Source organism: Lutra lutra, chromosome 11 (genome assembly GCF_902655055.1).
Source record: "Lutra lutra chromosome 11, mLutLut1.2, whole genome shotgun sequence".
NCBI classification, from domain to species: domain Eukaryota; kingdom Metazoa; phylum Chordata; class Mammalia; order Carnivora; family Mustelidae; genus Lutra; species Lutra lutra.
Genome location: NC_062288.1, coordinates 31,632,983 through 31,653,612, shown reverse-complemented (window position 1 = coordinate 31,653,612; position 20,630 = coordinate 31,632,983). Strand labels below are relative to the sequence as shown.

Here is a 20,630-nt window from a genome sequence, read left to right as displayed (position 1 = left end):
AATTTAAGAAACAAAACAAACAAGCAAAGGGTCAGGGTGGTGGGGAGAGAATAAGGCAAAACAAGAAACAGACTAACTATAGAGAACAAACTGATGATTACCAGAGGGGATATGCATGGGGGATGGGTCAAATAGGTGAGGGGATTATGGAGTGCACTTGTGATGAGCACCAGGTATTGTATGGAAGTGCTGCATAGCTAAATTGATTCTGAAACTAATATTACACTGTGTTAACTAACTGGAATTTAAATAAAAGCTTTAAAATATAGCTATTATAAGAAGACACAATAGACCAATACCCCTTTATAAATAAAGATGCAAAAATCTTAGAATTACTAACAAACCAAATTCAGCAGTGTGTTAAAGGAATAATACACCATGCCCAAGTGGGATATAGTCTTAGAATGCAAGGGTGGTTCAACAAATGAAAATCAGTTAGTGTAATACACCTTAGTAATAGAATGAAGGGTAAGTCCTACAGGATAACTGACACAGAAAAGCATTTGACAAAATCCAACACTCTCCCATAATAAAAACACTCAATATACCAGGAATAGAAAGAAACTTCCTCAACATGTTAAAAAACATTTATGGAAAACTCACAGCTAACATCATACTCAATTATGAAAGACTAAAAACTTTCCACCTAAAGTAATATGACAAAGATAATTCGGCATACTATTGGGTGTTCAAGCCAAAAGAAATAAAAGACCTACAAATTAGGAAAGAAAAAAAAAAAAGCAGAACTATCTCTATTGACAGATTATTTGATCTCAAGTCCACAAAAGAGTATTAGAACTAATAAACTAATTCAACAAAGCTTAAAGACACAAAACCAACACACAAAAATCAGCTACATTTCCACACACTAGCAATAAATGACCTGAAAAGAAAATTAAGAAAACAATTCCACTTATAATAGCATCAAAAAGTATAAAATATTCAAGTTTAAACTTAACCAAAGAAGCAAAAACACTATACACAGGAAACTACAAAACAATGTTTAAAGAAATTTTTAAAAGCATAAATAAATGGAACAAGATTTTGTGTTCTTAGATCGGAGACTATCATTAAGGTGACAATGCTACCCAAAGGAGTTTAGAGATTCAAAACTCCAATATTTCTGAAAAACATGGAAAAACTAACCCTAAAATTCATATAGAATTTCAAGAATAGCCAAAAGAATCTTGAAAAGAACATGGGTGAAGAACACACACTTTCACATTTCAAAACTTACTACAAAGCTACAATAATCAAAACAGTATGGTACCGACATAAGAAGAGACATACAGACCAATGAACAGAACTGAAAGCCCAGAAATAAATCTTTACACGTATAATCAACTTATTTTTAAACAAGAACATCTAGACCATTCAATGAACAGTCTCTTAAAAAAATAATGCCAGGGGGCGCCTGGGTGGCTCAGTGGGTTAAGCCTCTGCCTTTGGCTCGGGTCATGATCTCAAGGTCCTGGGATCGAGCCCCGCATCGGGCTCTCTGCTCGGCGGGGAGCCTGCTTCCCTCCTCTCTCTGCCTGCCTCTCTGCCTACTTGTGATCTCTCTCTGTCAAATAAATAAATAAATTCTTAAAAAAAAAAAAATAATGCCAGGAAAATTAGATATTCACTTGTAAAGGAATGAAGTTGGACCCTTACCACATACTATACACAAAAATTAATTCAAATAGCATCAAAGACAGATGCCTGGATGGCTTAGTTGGCTAAGTGTTTGACTCCTGATTTTGGCTCAGGTCATGATCTGAGAGTCATGAGATCAAACCCTGCATTGGGCTCCACACTAGGCATGGAGTCTACTTCTAGATTCTTTCTCTTCCTCTCCCTCTGCTCCTCCACCTCTCCAACCACTTGTGCTCTTGCTCTCCAAAAAAAAAAATTAAAAAAAAAAAAGAAAGAAAGAAAGAAAGAAAACACATCAAAGATTTAAAGTAAGAGCTACAGCTATAAAACTCCAGGAAGATGGGGCACCTGGGTGCCTCAGTGGGTTAAGCCTCTGCTTTCAGCTCAGGTCATGATCCCAGGGTCCTGGGATTAAGCCCCATATCAGGCTCCCTGCTCCACTGGAAACCTGCTTCCTTCTTCTACCTCTGCCACTCCCCCTGCTTGTGCTCTCCAGATCACTCTCTGTCAAACAAATAAATAAAATCTTACAATAATAATAATAATAATAAAACTTCATGACACTGGATTTAGCAATGATTCCTTCAACATGACAACAAAAGTACAGGCTACAATTAAAAGCAAAATAGATAAACTGTACTTCAAAATTAAAAACACAGTGGTATCCTTTGATGCACAGAATGAAAAGAAAAACCACAGAGTGGGAGAAAAATACTTGCCAATTACGTATTGATAAGGGTTTCATATCCAGAATACATAAAAAACTCATACAATTAAAAAAAAAATGACAACCCAATTACCAAAAACACAAAGGACTTCTATAGACAGTTTGCCAGAGAAGATATACATACATATATACATCTGGCCATGCAAATGGCCAACCAACATATGAAAAGATAAACCACCTCATTAGTCAATAGGGAAATGCAAATAAAAACCACAATGAGATACTACATCAAAACCAATAGTTATGATTTTTTTTAATGAAAAAAATAAGTGTTGGCAAGGATATGGACTAATTTGAACCTTTGTAAACTGCTGGTGGGAATGTAAAATGTATAGCCATGGTGGAAAATAGTTTGGCAGGTGCTCAAAGAGTGAAAAAGAATTATCACACAATCCAGCAATCCCACTCCTAGGTATAGACTCAAAAGAAATTAAAACAGGAACTCAGATACTTGTATGTGAATGTTTACAACAGCATTATTTGCAATAGCCAAAAGGTGGAAACAAATCAAGTGTCTATCAACAGATGAATGGATAAAGAAAATGTGGTGTATCTATACAGTGGAATATTTAGCCATAAAGAAAAATGAAGTTCTTATTATACCATATGGATGAACCTTGGAAACATTATCCTAAGTTGAATAAAACAGAGACAAAAAAGACAAATATCCTATGATTCCACCTAGAGGAAATATCTAGAATATCTAGTTCATAGAATATATCTAGTTCATAGAGAGCAAAAGTAGATTAGAGATCACCAGGGGCTGAGGCAATAGGAGAAATAAGAAATTACGGTTTCATGGTTATAGTCTCCCTTTGAGGCAATGAAATCATCTTGCAAATAGACAGCTGTGATGCTTGCACAACACTGAGAATGTAATTAATGCTACATTATGTAATTAATGGCTAAACTGGAAAGGTTGTTTTGTTTTTTTAAGGTTTTATTTATTTGACAGACAGAGATCACAAGTAGGCAGAGAGGCAGGCAGAGAGAGAGGAAGAGAAGCAGGCTCCCTGCGGAGCAGAGAGCCCAATGCGGGGTAGACCTGGGATCATGACCTGAGCGGAAGGCAGAAGCTTTAATCCACTGAGCCACCCAGGTGCCCCTGGAAAGGTTTTTTTAATTTATATTTTACCACAAGAAAAAAAAGATAATCCACTTCTTAATGTCAATATTAACAGTGTATTGTGAGGCTTACTACCTTTATAGAAGTATAATATACAACAACAGCATAAAAAAATGGGAGAAGCATTCTGTTTTAAAGTTCTTATGTTACACTTCAAGTGGAAAATGTTACTTGATGGTAAACTTGGGTAAATTAAAGATGTATTTTATAGACCCCGTGCAACTACTAAAAACAAAATAAAACAAAAGAGTATATCTGACAATGGAGATAAAATTTTTTAAAAATTTTTAAAAAATTTTAAAAAAATAAAATTTTTTAAAAACACTATGAATTCAAAATAAGATAAAAAAACAAAAATCCGGGGACGCCTGGGTGGCTCAGTTGGTTGGGCAGCTGCCTTCGGCTCAGGTCATGATCCCAGCATCTTGGGATCGAGTCCCACATTGGGCTCCTTGCTCATCAGGGAGCTTGCTTCTCCCTCTGCCTCTGCCTGCCATTCTGTCTGCCTGTGCTTGCTCTCTCTCCCTCTCTCTCTGACAAATAAATAAATAAAATCTTTAAAAAAAAAAAAATCGGATATGATAAAAAGAAAGAGCAATATGGTAGACTTAAACCCAAACTTACTGATAACTATATTAAATGCAAATGATCTAAAAACCCATTTAAAGACACATATTCTGAGACTGGATATTTAAAAAGCAATATTACAGAGTTTCTACTCCTGTCTAAGATGTAGAAAGTCACAACACACCATCTCTCTTATCCTAAAAATTAGTCAAAACTGGATAATCTATAAAATCATAAACCCATCAGGAAACTGAGGCTACAAGGAAATCAAGTGATTTGAATTCCAAAGAACAGTAAAACCTCTCTTAAAAGACAGTGGACACTCTGTAGAAAGTGTCACACATCAAAACTCCAAAACACTGACGATGGAAGTCCAAATTAGGACACAGTGCCGCTTACGGAAAAAGGCAGGAAAAACACTGGGGAATAAGGATGGAATAGCAATGCTAAAGATATACCCTTGGACTTCAAGATGCTGAAAACGGAAAATGAAGGGTTCTCACCGTCCATAAAGTCTATAATAGGCCAGCTGAAGTGCAAGCTGAATAAATGTATCAGGGTGAAGCAGCTTCTTCTTGGTTAGGTTTTTGCCAAAAGATGTAAAGGGATACACCACAATCTGCAGATCGGATGCCTAACAAAAAATAAAATAAAATAAAATAAAATAAAATTAAATAAATAAATAAATAAATAAATAAATAAATAAATGGGAAAAGTGAAAAATCAGCTAAGAAGAATACCCCAAAGATAACCAAATCATCATCTGCATTAAACATTACATATAAAAAATTAAAGGTATCAAAGCTACAATTTAAAATGTTTTAATGTTGGGGCATCTCGGTGGCTCAGTTGTTAAGCATCTGCCTTCAGCTGAGGTCATGATCCCAGAGTCCTGGGATAGAGCCCTGCGTGAGGCTCCCTGTTCAGCGGGGAGCCTGCTTCTCCCTCTCCCACTCCCCCTGCTTGTGTTGCCTCTCTCACTGTATCTCTGCCAAATAAATAAGATCTTTTTTAAAAAAATGTTTTAATGTTGTTTGGGTGCCTGAGTGGCCCAGTCAGTTTAGCATCAGACTCTTGATTTCAGCCCAAGTCATGATGAAGGGTTGTGAGATTGAGCCCCATATTAGTCTGGGCTCAGTGGGGAGTCTACTTGAGATTCTCAGTCCCCCTCTCCCTCTGCCACCAGCCCCACCACCGTGCTTGCGCTCTCTCTTTAAATAAATAAATCTTTAAAAATAAATAAATTGTTTTATGTTGTTGTGCTCAGATGATGACCCAATTTTTATATGTGGTAGTTGAAAGAAAAGCATTAGTATCTAAGAAAAAAAAAAAAGTTTAAAAAATCTACCTGCTTGAGAAATTGGGCTTTAGCTTCATTTATATTGTTTAGTATTTTATCATCCACAGTGAAAACAAGTTCCTCTGGAAGTGAGATATCCCGTACTTTTTCTGAACCCTGAAAATAGGGAAAAGACTTAAAAATATTAAATCAAAAAACTATTAAGGAAAAAAATGAAAAATTTTTTTCTAACATACCTTCCATCTTCCTTCATTCTCAAAAACTTTCTCATTAATATAATGGCTGATGTTTATCATAACCATTCCATCAAAAGGAGCATGCTAAAATGAAAATACACAAGATTTTGAATACTTTATGTATTCATGTATTCATGACCCAATATTTTATTTTCAATTCCCCTCCCCTCCAATCTTAATACATACTGAAGTGCAGAATTCAAATGCCTCACCCAAGGACAGAGAAATGCTACAGCACAGTAAGTGATTGCTGTATTTTATTTGCTGCAAAGGAACAAATACTTAAAGCTGGAAGCACCTAATGAGGGATCTTGAGGTAATGAAGCAGGGGGGTATAAGTAAAGCAACCATGAACTATCTAGAGAAAATAACCATTATTTAAACTGGAAATGAAAGCAGGTGTATGTGTGCAATGCTAAGATATTCTGAAATTTGTAGAGCACTGTGCAAAAAACAAAGGAGGATGACAGACTTTTTGAAGGCTAAATTGAGCACTGTATGAACTTTATCAGTAAAGACAGGCCACTAGGTGAGCATTAAAAAGCATAATCAGTTTGTGTTTATGTCTACAAGAGTGTTTAGATGCAGCAGAAATATTTCTCAATGTTTAAGGAATGCTGGAAAGATGGGCTGAGTTATAGGGGTATTAGAGATTTAACAGCTATACTGAGAGGAAGGAACTTCAGCTAGTGAATTTTTCCATCATTTATTCTGGAGGACAAATTTTTGCTTTCTTTTCTCCATGTCCTTTGGCGACAATTCCATCAGTTTTTTTCCCTCTATGTTACTGCTATCACTTTACATTAAACAGTTACCATTCATGAACTGAATGTGGGACTACCAGCCTTGGAGAGAAAGAAGGAAGGCTTAAGATATGGACCAGCACATCTGGGTCCACATTCAGAGGAGTAAATTAGGTGTCTTAGGTATCACCCTAATATTACAGAAATCTGTTGGCCTATCTCATAGCCCAGTGGAGCCTAGAAATATAGTATGAATACTGTTACCAACTAGATAGTGGCTACAGCATCAGAAAACTCTTGAGGGAGGTCTGAAGTAGATGCATGAGCAACTCACCCCATCTGTCCTCTGATACAGTAATGACCCTCACAGGTCATTGACAAGTCCATTTTCTAACTGCATCTAACAATTTTACAAAGAATTTGCAGAGATATCACATATTGTTTCATTTGATTCATTTCATTCAGTAAAATTAATTTCTAATTCTTTTACTGGACCCAGTAAGAAAGAGCAAGGCTAAAGGATAAAAGTATCTCTGACTGGTAATTCTACCTACCCATCTCATGGTGGAAAGCTAAATATCAATTTTTTTTAAAAAGTTAGGAAATATGAAAACTTCATATGCTTTCCTGATGTTTTATTTGTTCATTTAACTTTTTTTTTTTTAATTTATATGGAGACAATATGTGTAACATGCTTTCTAGGAATAGGGCTTCAATCCTGTGTCCAAACTCTACCATTCAACTGTTGTGCAACTGTTGAAGTTACTTAATTCTTAAGTTACTTAATCCTCATCTGTAAGTGGGGGTATTAATCATATAGTTGGTGTAACAAATGATCTTCATAATGCTTATAAAGTGCTTCCTACAGAACATAGACCACAGCAAAAATCAGTAACTGCTGTTAGTATTTAATCTTTATTACATGCTTCCTATGTGCTCTTCACAAAGCCCAATAATAAACCCTAGATGGAGAAGACAAAGTAGTTGACCCCGGATTTTAAATCCCAAGAGGGAAATGTAATTAACCACTGTGATCACAAAAGTACATATTTAAACACCAATGGAACAGAGCAGCAACATGGCATTGCATTTAGAACAGACCAACTTTTACAGTATATAGTATACTGCTCACCCCTGAACAACGCTGACCTCCCCTGCAATCAAAATCCACATATAACTTTTCACTCCCCAGAACTTAATTACTAATTGCCTGTTGTTGACCAGAACATAACATTTGCCAATACAAAAACAGTCAATTAGCATGTTTTGTGTTGTATTATGCACACTGGATTCTCACAATAAAGACAGAGAAAATAAAGTGTTATTAAGAAAATCATAAGGAAAATCCTATATAGTACAGGAGTTGAGTAAGGCACCACACTTCTCATCCCCACCCAAAGTTAGCAAAGCTACCCAGGAATGTGGGCAACCTCCTTTCAAGCGGAGTCCAGGGAAAGGCAGAAAACAGGGGAAGGCACAGCACTGTTATCTTCTCTCTAGGTTGCTTTCTCCACCCGGTCCCTCCACGTGGTTCTAATTCAGTTTCTGCTTGTGGGAAATTCCGGCAAGCTGCTCCCAGCAATATTAATTCTCTGCTGTAGAGAATTTTCAGCACCTCAGACGGCTCTCCTTCCTACCTTGGGCCTTATAGCCCACATTACTACCTGGTGATACCCTGCCCCAAGTATTTTCCTGGACCCCTAGGGATAGCGGGGTGGGGGGAGAGCAGATTATCATTCTGTGGTCCTTGGCCAGCTGTGGACAATGACTGGTCTTGGCACCTCACTGAGAATCCCTCTCCAGAGACAGCCCCTTCACAACTTTTTGTTGAAAATCTCAGTGAACCAAACTCTGCACAGGTAGTACGATGAGGAGTGCCACAAGCAGATGACAGCCTGCTGTTCCAGCCTTCTCAGCAACTCTCCATCACCTTCCCTTCACTTTTAGTCATGTGGCAACTTCTACCTTATTTTTCAATCACAGAGTAAAATATGTATTTATTGAAAAAACAATTCATTTAAGAGGACCCACACAGTTCAAACCCATGTTGTTCAAAGACCAACTATATACAATTTACTAATGATGTTTTACATAGGTTAAATTGCTTTTTCTACAATCATCTTAAGTTACGAGGGAAACCAATATGGGATTTTTAAAAGCAGATTATCAAGGAGAGATAATCAGATCAATTTTATAAATAAATGGATGTTAATACATACACATAAAACATGTCCATACACGTACTACAAGAAAGATCTCATCTGTGGTGAGATGTATGTTTATTATGGGACCAATATTCTTTATTCAGAGATAATGAAGATCCCTCAAGTTACTTTCATCCTGAATTTGACCAAATAGAGTTTAGTACTATTAATAAAAATCATAGTAGTACAAATGGGTATTTACCCCAAAGATACTGATGTAGTGAAAAGGGTCATATGTACCCCGATGTTCATAGCAGCAATGACCAAAGTCGCCAAACTGTGGAAAGAGCCAAGATGCCCTTCAACAGACGAATGGATAAGGAAGATATGGTCCATATATACAATGGAGTATTATGCCTCCATCAGAAAGGATGAATATCCAACTTTTGTATCAACATGGACGGGACTGGAGGAGATTATGCTGAGTGAAATAAGTCAAGCAGAGAGAGTCAATTATCATATGGTTTCACTTACTTGTGTAGCCTAAGGAATAACACAGAGGACATGGGGAGATGGAGTGGAGAAGTGAGTTGGGGGAAGTTGGAGGGGGAGACAAACCATGAGAGACTCTGGACTCTGAGAAACAAACTGAGGGTTTTGGAGGGGATGGTGGTGGGGGTTGGGTGAGCCTGGTGGTGGTTATTATGGAGGGCACATATTGCATGGAGCACTGGGTGTGGTGCATAAACAATGAATGCTGGAACAGAAAAGAAATAAAATGGGAAAAAAAAAACTTAAAAAAACCAAAGTAGTGCAATTTTTTTTGTGTTGGGGGGGCACTGAGGGTTGTAAGTGAGTAAGGCAAGTAAGATGATGAGTTCTTGATCATGAGAACAACTTAACCTTATGTAACAATATAATATCCAGTTTGAAGAATAGACAATGAAACAAAATTCTCAAAATGAGAAGAGGTAAAAACTAGAAAAGAAAAACTGCTACATCAACTGATGAATGGGTAAAGAAGTTGTGGTATACATATACAACAGAATATTATTCAGCCATAAAAAAATGAAAAAGTGCTGCCATTTCCAACAACATGGATGGAGCTAGAGAGTATTATGCTTAGCTAAATGGGTCAGAGAAAGACACATACCAAATGATTTCACTTATATGTGGAATTTAACAAGCAAAACAAATGAGCAAAGGGAAAAAATAAAGAGAAAGACAAACAGACTGTTAATTATAGAGAACTGATGGTTATTAGAGGGGAGGTGGGTAGCAGGTAGGTGAAATAGGTGATGGGGATTAAGGAGTTCACTTGTAATGATGAGCACTAGGTGATGTATGGAATTGCTGAATCACTATTGTACACCTGAAACTAATATTGCACTGTATGTTAACTAACTGGAATTTAAACAAAAACTTTAAAAAAGACTAACTGCAAGCTACCTATATAAAAACAGTCAATGAAACTATTAAAACAGGAAGAGAACACACACAGGAGGGAAAAGTGAGACTTAACATTAGGGTCAGAATCAGCAGATAGGAAAAGGCTGTTAAGATGGAGGCAGTGTCTGAGTACTATGAGGAGGAAATAGAGGAAGATGGTAGGAAGTAGTTAGCTACTTCACAAAGGATAGTGTGCCAGGAAACAGTGACAATATAAACCAGATTGAGAAAGTCAAGAAGAATAAAGAACTCAAGAGAAGAAAACTGGGGCAATTAACAAGAAATATTTTGTCAACAATGAACTTCAAGGAAGAGGAAAGACCATAAATCTTTAAAAGCACTCATAGCAAACTTTCACTCTGATGAGCTACTATAACAGACAACTAGTTTTATTACCTGCTCATCAACCACTTAACCTTCTTCCGAGATTTTTCTGTAGGCAACCACCACACATCTATAATGGTTTGAATGAGAATGATTCTACCCCCTAGAGTCCAAGGTTTAACATGTGACCCAGGTCAGGTAATTAAGAGTACCTGAGTCCTCAGAACGGGCACATGATAGACAAAGGCCAATAACAACCAGTGAGCATTATTCCCAAGACTTGTGTTGGAACCACTGCAGGGAAGAAGGGGGAGGGCAGCCATGGTAAGCTGGCCATTTGCATTTGGAACACTAATCTGTGAAAGGAGCTGTGAAGACATGAGATTGTGGATACGACAATCACAGGGGATAGTCTACCTGAAGATGAAGTCAAACATAGGGAAAAATGCCCAAAAATGGAGAAAGAAATTTCTAATGAAAGCATTTGTACACTGGAAGTCAGTCTTACCCAAACTTAAATGTACTCCTATGCCAATGAATACCTTCTTAAGCTAATGTGAGTATATTTAGGTTTCTATCACCTAAAACTGAATAAATACTGATTAATACAGCTATTGAGCCCAGATCAATATGACAGGTCAAAAAAACTACCTCACACTACTTTATAGTCAGTTCCATGTTTTACGAAAGATCTTACAATGAGATTATAAGTGTATATTGCAACTTTTTGTTTTTTTCATTTTCTAGGTTCACAGACTTCTTGAACGTCCATCAGAAAATGGCAAGGTAGAGTTAATAAAGATGATCACAGGAGAATAAAGAGATTTTTTTTAAATAAGAAGGTAAAAAATAGTAGAAGCACCTGACACTTTATTATCTATAGTGTAAATAAATGTTCCAAAGGTCATGTGCTATTTTAGGAAAATAATTAAATTACTGGGAAAATCTAGAAATATATGCACATCTACTTCTCTGTGCAAAGAACACAGACATACACTGAATCTTTTAAAGTAAGTTGCAATTCAGGCACCTGGGTGGTTCAGTCAGTTAATTATCTGCTCAGGTCATGATCCTTGGATCATAGGATGGAGTCCTACATGGGGCTCCCCGCTCAGCAGGGAGTCTGCTTCTTCCTCTGCCCCTCCCCCCGCCATGCTCCCTTCTCCTCTACCTATCTCTTGCAAAAATAAATTAAAATCTTAAAAAAAGAAATAGGTTCTAATTCTCAATAGGTAACAGTGCATTTTAAAGAGCTTCATAATTCTTTAAAATCCGTAACTACATAAAATACATGCAACTTTCACTTTGCAGATACACACCAAACTATTAGCCATACTACAAATGAAAATAACTTGTCCTATTCTGTTTTCACTGAGAATTCAAAACTAAACCTTTTAGTATAATGTCACAGAGCTATAAAAGTGTGTATTTATATGAACACAGAACAGCCTACCTAGTTTATTGCCACTAAATTAACCTAAACAATTGAAAAGAAAAATAACTTCAGGAAGTTTACTTACATCACAACTAGAGCCAAATACTCCATTGGAAAAGGAAATCAAGTTATAAGATTTGTCTCCCCAGCGTACAGTTGGATCTCCTGTAAGGGTCATTGTGGTTACCTAAAATACATGTAGTATTTTAAAGTTAAGAGAATTTAATGTTAAGAGGTTTATAAGTATTTACATCTTATATGTCTGTGTATATTATATAAGTACACACACACACACACACACACACCTATATAAGATGTCACTTTTCCTCTTCAGGTAAACCAAATTTAGTAAAATGATAATAATTATACTCAAGAGATTATACTAATTCCAGCCCTGTCTTTAAATATTTCTCAAAATCTCAAAAATCCTATGAAAAACAGAAAGCTGGTATAATAGTCATGGGGGTTTAGAGAACTTAAAAAGAAAAGACAAAGCTTTTGCAGCTTGAATAGTCTAAGAAGCTGTGGTAAGTTTAGTCATTAGAGTCCACTTATGAAGAAGATATTTTAATAATATTGTAATTTACACTGAATTCATATCCACTAAGCTTGTTTCTCACACAGTAGGCTTTGGCCCATTAGGGAGTCATGAAATTGATTTAATATATCACAGTAAACATTCATTACAAAAAAAAAAGAGAGAATACAAATATTCGACTCTATCACAGATAGTAAAAGTAATTACTATTTTCTGAAACTTCCGTTACGTGTGTGTATATATGTAGTAGACTACAATCTAAACGCAAGGCTAACTAGATTCTGGCAGTGAAAGTTCAAAGAGTACTACATTAGAATATATTCTTCCTCAAGAAGTTTGGTAACCCTCCTACTTAAAAAATAAAGTTCAGTTTATATAAAAGAAAGTTATTTCTACCTACAAGATTTTCCAACTCTGTACTATTTCTATCATTTAATATAAATGTTTTCAAAAGACCAAGAGACGTCTACAAATAAGACTACTACCTTTTATTATTTCCCAGGAAATGATAATATTACCCAGAGTAGGCGGGAGAGGGGAAACAAAGTAAGGCCACATTTACTCTTAAACTCACTAAAGTCTATCAATAAAACTAAATGCTAAAATAAATAACTTAGAAGAGTGCTATAACTCTTAGGACAGACCCCAGCAACTAAGGTGTCAAGATACACTGGTGTGGGTCACAGGTAGGTTCTCAGGTCACCCCTGGCATAAGCTCATTTAGCCCAGTGTCCTATGCAAATTTTCTGTACATGCAAACAAGTCATACTTCTTTAAACAATGTCCAAGGTATATCTACATTACTTAAACAATGACAATAACAATCCTTTATGAAGGATTATTTATGTATAAGCTCCAACCTGGTAAATATATATGATAGCTACGAAAAAATTTTAAGACCCTGCATATAATAAAAAAAATCTTCTCATCTTTGGTATACACAAGAGTCTTCCAGAATAATTTGTGAGAAGAAATAGCAAAGCAAGATACTTACGTACCTGAGAATAATCTTCTGGTGTTACATGTGGACTGCTATCCTCTATGGAATATACCAGTAAACTGCTCTGAATTTTTTCTAACATAGTCAAATTCTCTGGATCAAGACTAATCAAATACTCTCGTGCCTAATGTGTAAAGAGAAAGTGATTAAATATTACAAATTAACTATATCCAGAAAAATCTCAAAATAGTTTGTTAGGGAAAGGTTCATCAAGAAAAGTGTAAACTGCTATCTGGAAGTAGAGCATTCTTAAGTCAAAATGGTAAAAATCAGAAAAGCAATTGCTATTAATTTATACGGAAAAATGTTTGAACATTCCTGGGCCCAAAAAATGACCTCTCTTAGAGGCTTTACTGATAACATAGGACACATTTTGGAAGAGGACTTACAAATAAAGTGAGATAAAGCACAGATGCTCGTGGGCACTGATGTTCAAAGCTTGATGCTGAGATACTGAGGGCAGCTCCTGGGGAAGGAGCTTGTTGCTGCCAGGGAGGCGCATGCTCCTCCAGGGAGCGTGCAGAAAAAAAAAACAAAACCATGCTGAACACTATTTTTGCTTTTTGCCTTTTTTCATAACAGCAAAAATCCTTTCTGGGTTTCTTTCAATGGACAAAAACAAGTACTAAAGTAGGTCCTTTGTGAAAGTGAAGTGACATAACACAAACTTTCAAAACATGAAGGATGTCTGTAAAGTTAATAATGCTGTATTACATATTTGAAAATTGCTAACAGAATACTTCTTTTAAAAAAAAAGATTTATTAAAAAATAAATAAATAAATAAATAAAGATTTATTTATCTATCTATCTATTTAATTATTTGAGAAAGAGCACAAGAGAGAGAGCATGAGCTAGGGGAGGGACAGAGGGAGAGGTAGAAGCAGACTCCCCACTGCTCTGAGCAGGAAGTCCCACGTAAGGCTCAATCCCAGGACCCTGGGATGATGACGTGAGCCACCCAGGTGCCCCTAGAATCTTAAAAGTCCTCATCACAAGAAAAAATATTTGTAATTATATGAGATGATGGATGTTAATCAGATTTATTGTGATCATTCTGTAATATATATATACAACTATCTAATCATCATGTTGTACACTGAAACGAATATAATTTTATGTCAAATATACCTCAATTAAAAAAGGGGGGGGGCACCTGGGTGTCTCAGTCGGCTGAATGTCCAACCCTTGATTTCAACTCATGTCATGATCTCAGGTCTGTGGGATGGAGCCCTGCATCAGGCTCCACGCAGAGTCCACTTGAGATGCCCTCTCTCCTTCTCCCTGCTCAAGCTCTCTTTACATACATACATACATACATACATACATAAAATCTTAAAAGAACAACAACAAAAGAAAACCATATAACCTTAGCCCATTGAGTTCGTTCCTCACTAGTCAATGCTGCTATCCCAGGTCCATCAGGTTCACTATGGCACTTCCTGTGAATGTATGTCAATTGCCTTAGGAAAGATTAAAGAAAGAGTATTTAAAAAGAGCATAAGCACGATCACTAGCTACTTTTAGCCTTTAATAGGTCATAATATTTATCAGTACTTATGTTTTCATATATTATCCAAAGAAAGGGATTATGATCTCAACAGAAATGGATTTATCTCTCATACCCATCTTATTTTTTAAAAAAATAATTGAGTATGTGGCCTATTCACACAAAAGTACATTTGACAACAACTTAAGTAAATAAACTGACTGTTTGGCTAGTATTACTTATACTTCCAAATGTACTTGTACTTCTAGGGTCCAAGTCAATACTCCTTACAATAAATATCTCTTACAATAGAGAACTTGAAAAATATTATGACAAATAATATTATAAATATTATGCATATCTTATCTAACTAAAAACTATGTGCATATATACTTAACAAATTACACTATATCCGATTAATATTTGTGTGTAACCCCAAAAACAGAAGTACTATGCAGTCAGTTTTAAATATTTTCACATTTGCTCTTGCTACTTATCATCATTGTAAAGATTATTAGATAGATGAAGACAAATTATTTCCTCTCAAAGTACTTGCTTCTGCCAATCTGATGAATTTCATCAGATTTTTACACAGATGACAAGTAAATAACAGGGTTCTTCAACAAAGAAATACATTTTCATCAGACAAAAATCCACAGGTTTCACAAAGACAACAAAAACACAGACAACACAAGTAAAAACAGACAAGTGAGATTACATCAATCCAAAAACTTCCACACAGTTAACAACAAAATTAAAAGGCAACCTACAGAATATGAGAAAGTATTTGCAAGCCATATATCTGATAAGAATATTTATATCTGATATTTATATCTGATAAGAATATCCAAAATACATAAGGAACCCCTATAACTCAGCAAAAAGAACCAGTCTGACTTAAAAATAGGCAAAGGAACTGAACAGACATTTCTTCAAAGAAGACAGAAAAATGGTCAGCAAGTACATGCAAAGGTACTAAACATGACTAATCATCAGGGAAGTATAAATCAAAACCACAACGATATATCACCTCACAGCTATCTGGATGGTTATTACCAGAAAGGTAAGAAATGAGTGTTGGTGAGGATGTGGAGAAAAGAACTCCTGTGCACTGCTGGTGGGAGTGTAAATTGGTCCAGCCACTATAGAAAACAGTATGGATGTTACTCAAGAAATTAAATGTAGAACTACTTTGTGATCCAGCAATCCCAGTTCTGGGTATATATCCAAAGGAACTGAGATCAGGACCTTGAAGAGACATCTGCACTCCCATGTTCACCACAGTATTATTCACAATAGCCAAGAGGTGGAAGCAACTTAACTATTTGTTGACAGATGAATGAATAAACAAAGTGTACTAAAGATACACACACACACACACACACACACACACACACACACACAGTGGAACATTATTCACCCTTAAAAAGGAAGGAAATCTTCACAGCTATTTGGATGGTTATTATCAGAAAGAGAAGGGGAAATCAGCAAAGAGTTAACTTTGTGGTGACATGTGAATAGAGACATAAGGCATGAGAAAGAATGCTTAATTCAAAAGGTGGATAAGGAAGAAAAGGGCATTCCAAACAGAAAGCACAAGTACATGCAAAGATTACAGATAACCTGATGTGTTTTAAGAATTGCTAACAAAGAGGACTTTCTAAGATGGTGGAGGTGTAGGAGACCTTAGTTTCGTCTGGTCCCTGGAACTGAGCTAGATAGCTATCAGATCATTCTGAACACCTCTGAACTCAACCAGAGTTCTAAAGAAAGAAGAGCTGCAATTCTACAAATAGAAAAGCAACAACTTTCTGCAAGGTAGGAGATGCGGAGAAGTCAATCTGAGGAGATATACAGGAAGATAAACCATGGAGGGGAGGGAGCTTCCAGCTACTGGAAAATTATCTAGCAGCAGAGCACAAAATAAGAACTTCTGAAAGTCTGTTCTGGTGAAGGCCACCCACCTGAAAGGTGCTCAGGTGGCGAAGTGAGGTGGAATCCTAGTTGGGGCAGTATGGTCTCAGGATCCCCAGGGTCACAGGAAGATTGGGGGTGCCTGAGTATAGCAGAGCTCCCAGGCATCGGAGTGGGGAAGCCAGCGGCAATCAGCTGGCCCAGGAGGGGGCTTTCAGCTTGATGTTGCCGTAAACCATTAATCATGGCATGAAAAATGTTCCACATCACTCAGCATTAGGGAAATACAACTGTTCCACATCACTCGGCGGCATCAGGGAAATACAAATCAAAACCACAATGAGATACCACTTCACACCAGTCAGAATGGCTAAAATTAACAAGTCAGGAAACAACAGACTTTGGTGAGGTTGTAGAGAAAGTGGAACCTTCTTACAGTTGGTGCGAATGCAAGCTCTGTCAGCGGCTCTAAAACACAGATGACTAACAATGATTTTTCTTGAAAAAGTCAAAAGATTAACAAATGCTACAGCAGACAGGGGCGCCTGGGTGGCTCAAATGGTTAAACATCTGCCTTAGGCTCAGGTCATGATCCCAGGGTCCAGGATGGAGCCCAGCATCGGGCTTCCTGCTCAGGGGAGAGCCTGCTTCTCCCTCTACCTCTCCCTCTGCTCGTGCTTTCTCTCTCACTCACTCTCTAATAAATAAAATCTTTAAAAAATTTTTTAAAATAAAATGAAATAAAAATACTTTTGAAAAATCAGCATACATAAAATTCTTCTTTTTAGCTTACTCTTGCCTATAAAAAAGGCAATTCTGAATATTTATTTTTTAAACTCAAGCAAAGGCTTAACACCTCAAGGCTCAAGAAAGTAGAATGAAAACCTGTAAATCTCTGGTGGGGTGATCAAACATCCTTCATGTATTATATCGAAGACAAAAACTCGGCCTCGACAAAGCACTGCAATGTGAGTTGGGGAATGGCCTTCACTCTCTGGAAAAAGAAAGAGAAACACAAACTCAAGCTCTCAAAGTTACATAAGAGTATAACTACGTATTTACACCCAGTAGAAGAAAATAACCCTTGCTCCAATACTTCGTCATATACTCACCAAATATATCATATGAACAATAAGGTGGACTTTCAACTATGATATAAATACACACTCTTGAAAACTGTCCATGTGAAACATGAAAAACCCATGGAGTTTCAAGTATTTGTACACCCTGAGACTCGTATAAATCCCAAACTACTGCAGGGCTCTCTGGTTTATTCATGGACAGCAATGATGAGGGGAAAAGGGTAGCAAGGAATCCTGGAGAAGAGCTATTTGAATTAGTTTTTCTTCGGGTTTATTTCAATGTTGACCACTCAACAGATAATTTAAATTGCAGTAATATCTAGCTATGGTTTCTAAATAAAATAGTTTTCAGTTGAGAAAGAGCACTCTTTGCCTGCGTGGCAACAATGCTTTTGCCAAATCTAGTTTTATTTAAGGTTCTAATGATACCTGGTAAGCCACTGATAACTTAGTCTATGATTTTCTGGGTATGCCTTTACTCCCCAAGAACTACAGCTTTGCTGTAAATCTCAGACTATTCTGATTTAGCCTCATTTTTCAATTATTATTCCTTTTAACAAATGGCTTCCTATATGATCTCTGCTTCTTGCCTCTAAGAAAAAAAAAGAGAAGACATATATTACCAACAGAAGGAAATTTACTGGTTGATATGTACAAGAACTGTGGTAAATACTTTGCACACATTATCTCCCGAAATCCATCAACTATGAGAAACACCACCTCCTGACAGCACTTTTTTTCTCTAATATCCTATTTTCTCAAGTCCTAGGAGGTAAGGCATGTATTTTTCTTGTCTTTTATGACTATTTCCAAAACATTTCTTCTCTCTTCTCCTTCAAAACCCTCCATATCTTTTTACATTTAATACTACCTTTTTTTTTTTTTTTCTGTCATTTACTGACCAGTTCCTAACAGGTCTGGGGACCAGAAGTCTGAAATGTGTCTCAGTAGGCTAAAATGAAAGTGTCAGCATACCTGTGTTCCTTTTGGAGGCTCTAGAGGAGAACGAATTTCCTTCGCTTTTCTAGTTTCCAGAGGCTACCCATACTCCTGGACTCAGGACTCGCCTCTTCCATCTCAAAGCCATCAAGGGAGGTTCATGACTTTCCATCAATTTGCTGCCATCAGTTTCTCTCTATGCCTCTCTCTTCACTTATGACAACTCCTGTGATTACTCTGTACCCACATGAATAATCCAGAATAATCTTCCCATGTTACATCAACTGATTAACAGTCTTAATTTCATCTGCAACCTTTACTGCCCTTTACCATGCAACCTAAAACATTCAACAGGTTCCATGGATTAGAAAGCGAACATTTCTGGCGGGTGGGGAGCATCATTCCACCTAACAGATAGGCTACTAGATTTAGTGATGGAAAGACTGTTTTACATTTGTTGAGAAGAGGAGTCCATTAGCTGAGAATAAGGAAGGAAAAAGGCATGAAATAGTCTCTTTGGAAGTGAGAGAGTAACATGACAAAACAATATGGCAAGTTCATGCTCTGGATCCATTTGGGGTTTGAGAAAATCAAAAGAGGTTTTCTGGTTTTCTCAGGCCAAGTAAATTGCTAGGGTAGGTATCTTTAATGCTCTATACATTAGGCAAGACAGACAATGAAAATTAAACCATGATGGGGTATGGGTAGAGTGAGGAAGGAGTGAGTGGGCAAAGATTTGAATGTGTATGAAGGAGTTAATTCCAGTGAATAAGCACAGAAAGAAGTACAGATTGGGGGTGGAAGAGGGAGGAATGGAACTGTGAAGAACTATTCCATAACTCAATTGAAATCACAGTATGGTCAAAGACATAGCTAAGGTTGACTAGTAAAGGAAGTGAGTTGTGAAGAGAAGGTGGAGATCAGAATGAAATGCTTATAATTTCTATGTTAGAGGACATGAGTTTCTTATAATAACAAGTTCTATGGCATGACCACAGGTGTGTGGTTGCCTGAGAAGGAGTGATGGCACAGATTACTGGATGAAAAAAGTGAAGGAAAGGAGACATGGATTATCTACAACTAGAAGCTAAAGTCATGGAGAACGAGAATGTGGGGGGTGCCTGAGTGACTCAGTCGGATGGTTAAGCCTCTGCCTTCGGCTCAGGTCATGATCCCAGGGCCCTGGGATTGAGCCCTGCATCAGGCTCCCTGCTCAGCAGGGAAGCCTGCTTCACCCTCTCCCTCTGACTGCTGTTCCCCAGCTTGTGCTCTCTCCCTCTCTCTGTCAAATAAATTGATAAAAACTTTTTAAAAATTAAAAAAAAAAAGAAAGAAAAGAATGTGAATGAAGTAGTGATGAAAAGAAAGATAGTGAGACTGGTGATAAAGCAATGGGGGAATACTAAATTCTACCTCAAAAACTAATAATACCATATATGTTTAATTGAATTTAAATTTAAAAAATTTTGTTAAGAATTAAAGGAAAAAAGGTCACTACAACAATGACAAGCTCTGGTGACATAACCTGATAGCTTTCCTTTTTTCAAGAGCTTGAACTGTAAGGAAGGGAAAAAAAAAAAGGGACACGGGCCACCAGAAATAAAAACGACACCAACATCTCCTGTATATCCTTTAGTACCACAGTATGACAAAAAAAAATACCCACTTGAGATGGTTAGAGGGAATGCAGGGATCTCAAATAACCAGGTTCAGTAATAGTACCTTTCAGAAGGAAACAGGAACTTCCAGAGAAAACATTGAGGATATAAAGGATTTTGCTGACCATGAGCTCCAGAAAGTATAGCAGAAGAGTCGGGGAAATGAAGGGTGGGTCACAGTAGTGGGAAAACTTGGATCAAATTAGGCTACACAGAAATCCCTGAATCTAGATAAGAGATTACCTGAGAGGTTTGAACTGCTCAGGCAAATGAGGTAAAACAGGATAAAAGGCATGACTGAATTAGTCTTAATGGTCTCTTAT

General features: G+C 36.9%; 1 protein-coding gene across 2 annotated transcripts in view; it reads right to left on the bottom strand.

Annotated features, from left to right (window-relative positions):
- Positions 1–20,630, bottom strand: part of CROT (carnitine O-octanoyltransferase) — a 54,242-nt gene that overhangs the window by 12,867 nt on the left and 20,745 nt on the right. For both annotated transcript variants that reach the window (XM_047695442.1, XM_047695443.1), the window contains exons 7-13: positions 17,514–17,622; positions 14,595–14,688; positions 13,226–13,351; positions 11,775–11,876; positions 5,595–5,678; positions 5,407–5,514; positions 4,562–4,692 (exon numbers count right to left, since the gene is read on the bottom strand). In XM_047695442.1, the coding sequence (XP_047551398.1) occupies positions 4,562–4,692; positions 5,407–5,514; positions 5,595–5,678; positions 11,775–11,876; positions 13,226–13,351; positions 14,595–14,688; positions 17,514–17,622 (754 nt within the window). The remainder of the gene's footprint in view (positions 1–4,561; positions 4,693–5,406; positions 5,515–5,594; positions 5,679–11,774; positions 11,877–13,225; positions 13,352–14,594; positions 14,689–17,513; positions 17,623–20,630) is intronic.